The sequence below is a fragment of the Mesitornis unicolor genome, unplaced genomic scaffold (assembly GCF_000695765.1).
Source record: "Mesitornis unicolor isolate BGI_N332 unplaced genomic scaffold, ASM69576v1 scaffold13552, whole genome shotgun sequence".
Lineage (NCBI taxonomy): Eukaryota > Metazoa > Chordata > Aves > Mesitornithiformes > Mesitornithidae > Mesitornis > Mesitornis unicolor.
This window is the reverse complement of record NW_010168580.1, coordinates 1-3,566: the sequence shown is the minus strand read 5'-3', so window position 1 is coordinate 3,566 and position 3,566 is coordinate 1. Positions and strand designations below refer to the sequence as shown.

The following is a 3,566-nucleotide window of genomic DNA, read 5'->3' as shown; positions in this document are numbered from 1 at the left end:
GGGAAGAGACAGGCCTCCAGGGCCTTCAGCCTCTACGCCAACATCGACATCCTCCGGCCCTACTTCGATGTGGAGCCTGTCCAAGTGCGTGCCAGGTGGGCAGGGCCCGGCCAGGGCCGTCTTCATAGAGCCACTGAGATGATGAGGGGACTGGGGCATCTCCTATACGAGGAAAGGCTGAGAGAGCTGGGTCTCTTTAGCCTGGAGAAGAGGAGACTGAGGGGGATCTCATTAATGCTTATAAATACCTATAAGGGTGGATGTCAGGAGGTTGGGACCAGACTGTTCTTGGTTGTGATCTTGCTCTAGCAGGGAGGTTGGACTAGATAATCTCCAGAGGTCCCTTCCAACCCCTGCCATGCTGTGATTCTGTGTTCTCCACAGGGGCATAGGGGAACGTGGCAGGGGCGGGGAGGTGGTGGCTTCCTGAGAGTGAGAGGGTGGCCGACCCCGCAAAGTGAGCACGCTGTGGTGGGCTGCCAGCCTTGCAGCAAAGCTCGGATATGGAGGAACTCATTGCACTTTGTCCTGCTCTTCTTAATGAAGTCCCTGAGGTGGGCTGGCAGCCCTGTCACTCAGCAGAGCTGCTTTAGGCAGAAAAAAAGGACTTTGGGGTATCTTCAGCCTTTTAGTACTCAGCTGTATTATGTGGCTTCTGTTGGGTTTGTGACACAGTTGTGTCCAAAAAGGCAAAGTTTTGTGAGTCCAGATAAAGAAAGGTGGCTTTCCTTCCTGCTGTTCTGTCAGTGACCTCTCATGTTTTCATTGAATCCCCCCCAGCAAAGGTAACAGATTGACAGTAAGGTTTTTCTCCGTTAGTTACCCTATGTGACCCTTTAGAAGAAATCTTTGTCCCCCAAGGCCTACGACCACAGTAGAAAACATTGGTCACAGGGGTATGAGATCTTTTACTTTTACTTTTGAAGTATTTTGTTAACCATCATGTTGTCCTCCCTGCTGCTGATGTCATTCCTTGCTTTGCTGTGATGCAGACTGCTGGAGTCCATGATTCCTGTGAAGATGATTAATTTCCCACAGGTGAGTTCCTTTTTGCTGGATCAGACTCCATGGCCCAAGTGAACGTCCAACAGACACCTTGCAAAACTTAATTAGTGCATGTTTTTAAGGACCTGAGTTTGTAAGGTCTGAAAATGTTAGTGAACGCTTTCCTGTGGTTGTTCCAAATTCCAGTGTGCTAGCTTTAGTGCTGGTACAGCTCCAGACCTCTAGACTTCACGCATCCCAGACTCCTCATCAGACAATCTGTACTGCCTGGCTCCTGTCAGCACTGGCCTTGCTGTTACTTCTCAGGCAGAGAGGTGATAAACTTCACCCAAGGCACTTCTTGCGTGGCTTGGGGTGGGGAGTCTGGTATTCGGGAGGACTAACCAAACCTTCCCTGATCTGTCTCCTCCTGTAGAAGATTGCAGGCGAGCTGTATGGACCCCTCATGCTGGTTTTCACGCTTGTGGCCATCCTTTTGCATGGGATGAAGACTTCGGACACCATCATTGTATGTCAAGTCTCAGTGATAAGTCTGAGTATGACTGGGCTCTGGATTGTGATAATGACACTAGAAAGGGAGAGGAAACCTCTTCCATGACTGAACAGCATCTTGCTGAAAAGCAGATGGGTTTGGGGATGGGAGGAGGGATGCATCAGAAAATTGTGGTGCTCTGCTGCTGGGAGAGCTGGGTCACATGGCATCCTGGGTGCTGCCAACCAGCAGTTTGATGATGCCTGGAAAGGCTTGGGGAACTCTGATGGAATTTGGGTGCTGGCAGGTCACTTCTTCGAGTCCTCCTCATCCTGATGCTGTTTCCACAGAGGGAAGGCACACTGATGGGCACAGCCATTGGCACCTGCTTCGGTTACTGGTTGGGTGTCTCCTCTTTCATTTATTTCCTGGCATATCTGTGCAACGCCCAAATCACGATGGTGCAGATGCTGTCACTGTTGGTATGTATAGACAGGGATGCCCCAAGGTGTGGGTTGGCTACATGGTGTTCCAGCATGACAGTGAGCTTTTCCCAGAGAATGGGCAAAGTCCATGTAAATCGGTGGTCCCAGGTGACTGCACTGGGACAACCTGGGATTCCAGGATGCTCTGCTGACCTGCCTCGTCCCAGGCCCAGTGATGGCACAAGACGGTAGTTCCTTCGTGCACGTCTCCTGCTTTGCACTGCGTGATATGAGAGCCTGGTGGAAAAAACAGGAGATTCCAATTTGTTTGGGATCAGAGGCTCGCTCTTCTATTTCCCAGACTATAGTCTCTGACATCTCTGAATCCCTCAGACAGATACCTCAGTATGAGCTGCTGTTAAAATTGTGCTGGCTGGCTGTCATTGAATGCGCAGTTTGTGAAGCTTTGCTTTGGTGAAGCATTGCAGGAATAGGCTGCTGGTGCTTTTATCAACGGCCCTTTGTGTGGGACTGACACTTGTAACATGGACATGTTTGTTTTGTCAGGGCTATGGTCTTTTTGGACACTGCATCACTCTCTTTGTCACCTACAATATCCACTTCCACTCGCTCTTCTATATCTTCTGGTTGGTCATTGGTGGACTCTCTACACTACGAATGGTAAGAGACAGGCAGCCTGTGGCCCTCCTGGGGACAAAAAATGGGGAGGGAAGAAGTGGTGTTTGCTTTCTGTTCCTTGGGCTGGGCAGTTCATTTTGCAGCCAGTCAGGCTGCTGTGAAGAACAGTCTGATGCTCCTGTGTCATCTGGCCACTGGTGTATGAAGGTGACACTTGGCTTAATATCCTCACCTGCTGTAACAGCTGCAGGAGGTTTGCCCCCCTGCAGCCCCTCCCCATGGAGAGCCATACCTGAGCACTCTGAGCTCTTGACAAGACCGGGGAAGGTTCACCTACATGAAACAAAGTCAGATTACTTTGAATTTGGTGATGCAAACTTAAAAAAATGCTCAAAGCAGTGTTTCTGCTGGCTTTTGCTACTTGGCCCATCCTCCTGCGTGCTCCTGACTGCAGTGGCAGAGGCTCAGGTGGCAGCTACCTTGTCTCTTATCTCCACCTCTCTCCTAGGTTGCGGTGTTGGTGTCGCGCACTGTGGGCCATACCCAACGGCTCATCCTCTGTGGGACCCTTGCTGCTCTGCATATGCTTTTCCTCCTCTATCTGCACTTTGCTTATCACAAGGTCGTAGAAGGTAAGCAAGGGAGATACGAACTCATATCCTGTTAGATCTGGGGGAGGAGGAGCTGCTTTTTGTTTTGTCTGAAAGAAAGGAGGGACAGTGTGGATCTGATCTGAGGGCATCTGTGCCAGTTTGCAACCCAAGAGTGACCAGCACTAGGCTTTATTAGAGGAAGCTGTTGAAGTAGGGCAGCAGATAGATGTGGGATAGTCTCTATGCACTGAGTTTTAGTACTTGCAGAACTTTCGACTTAAGTTGCGAGGCAGGATGCTTATTCTTTCCCCACAAGTGGTTACAGCACTTCCTGTTCTTGCATGCAGATGTCCGATCCCTTCCCAAATCTTGCTGAATTTGGTTGCTTTTCTCTGATCAGGAGATCACAGAATCGCTCAGTTGGAAAAGACC

General features: G+C 50.1%; 1 protein-coding gene across 1 annotated transcript; it reads left to right on the top strand.

The window, feature by feature from the left end:
• Positions 1 to 6: 6 nt before the first annotated feature.
• YIPF3 (Yip1 domain family, member 3) lies at positions 7 to 3,173 on the top strand (the record flags this gene model as incomplete). Its single annotated transcript, XM_010179064.1, has 6 exons — positions 7 to 95; positions 993 to 1,038; positions 1,421 to 1,513; positions 1,828 to 1,959; positions 2,470 to 2,583; positions 3,050 to 3,173. Coding segments are annotated over 6 exons (598 nt in total), but the record flags the coding sequence as incomplete, so codon positions are not given.
• Positions 3,174 to 3,566: the final 393 nt, after the last annotated feature.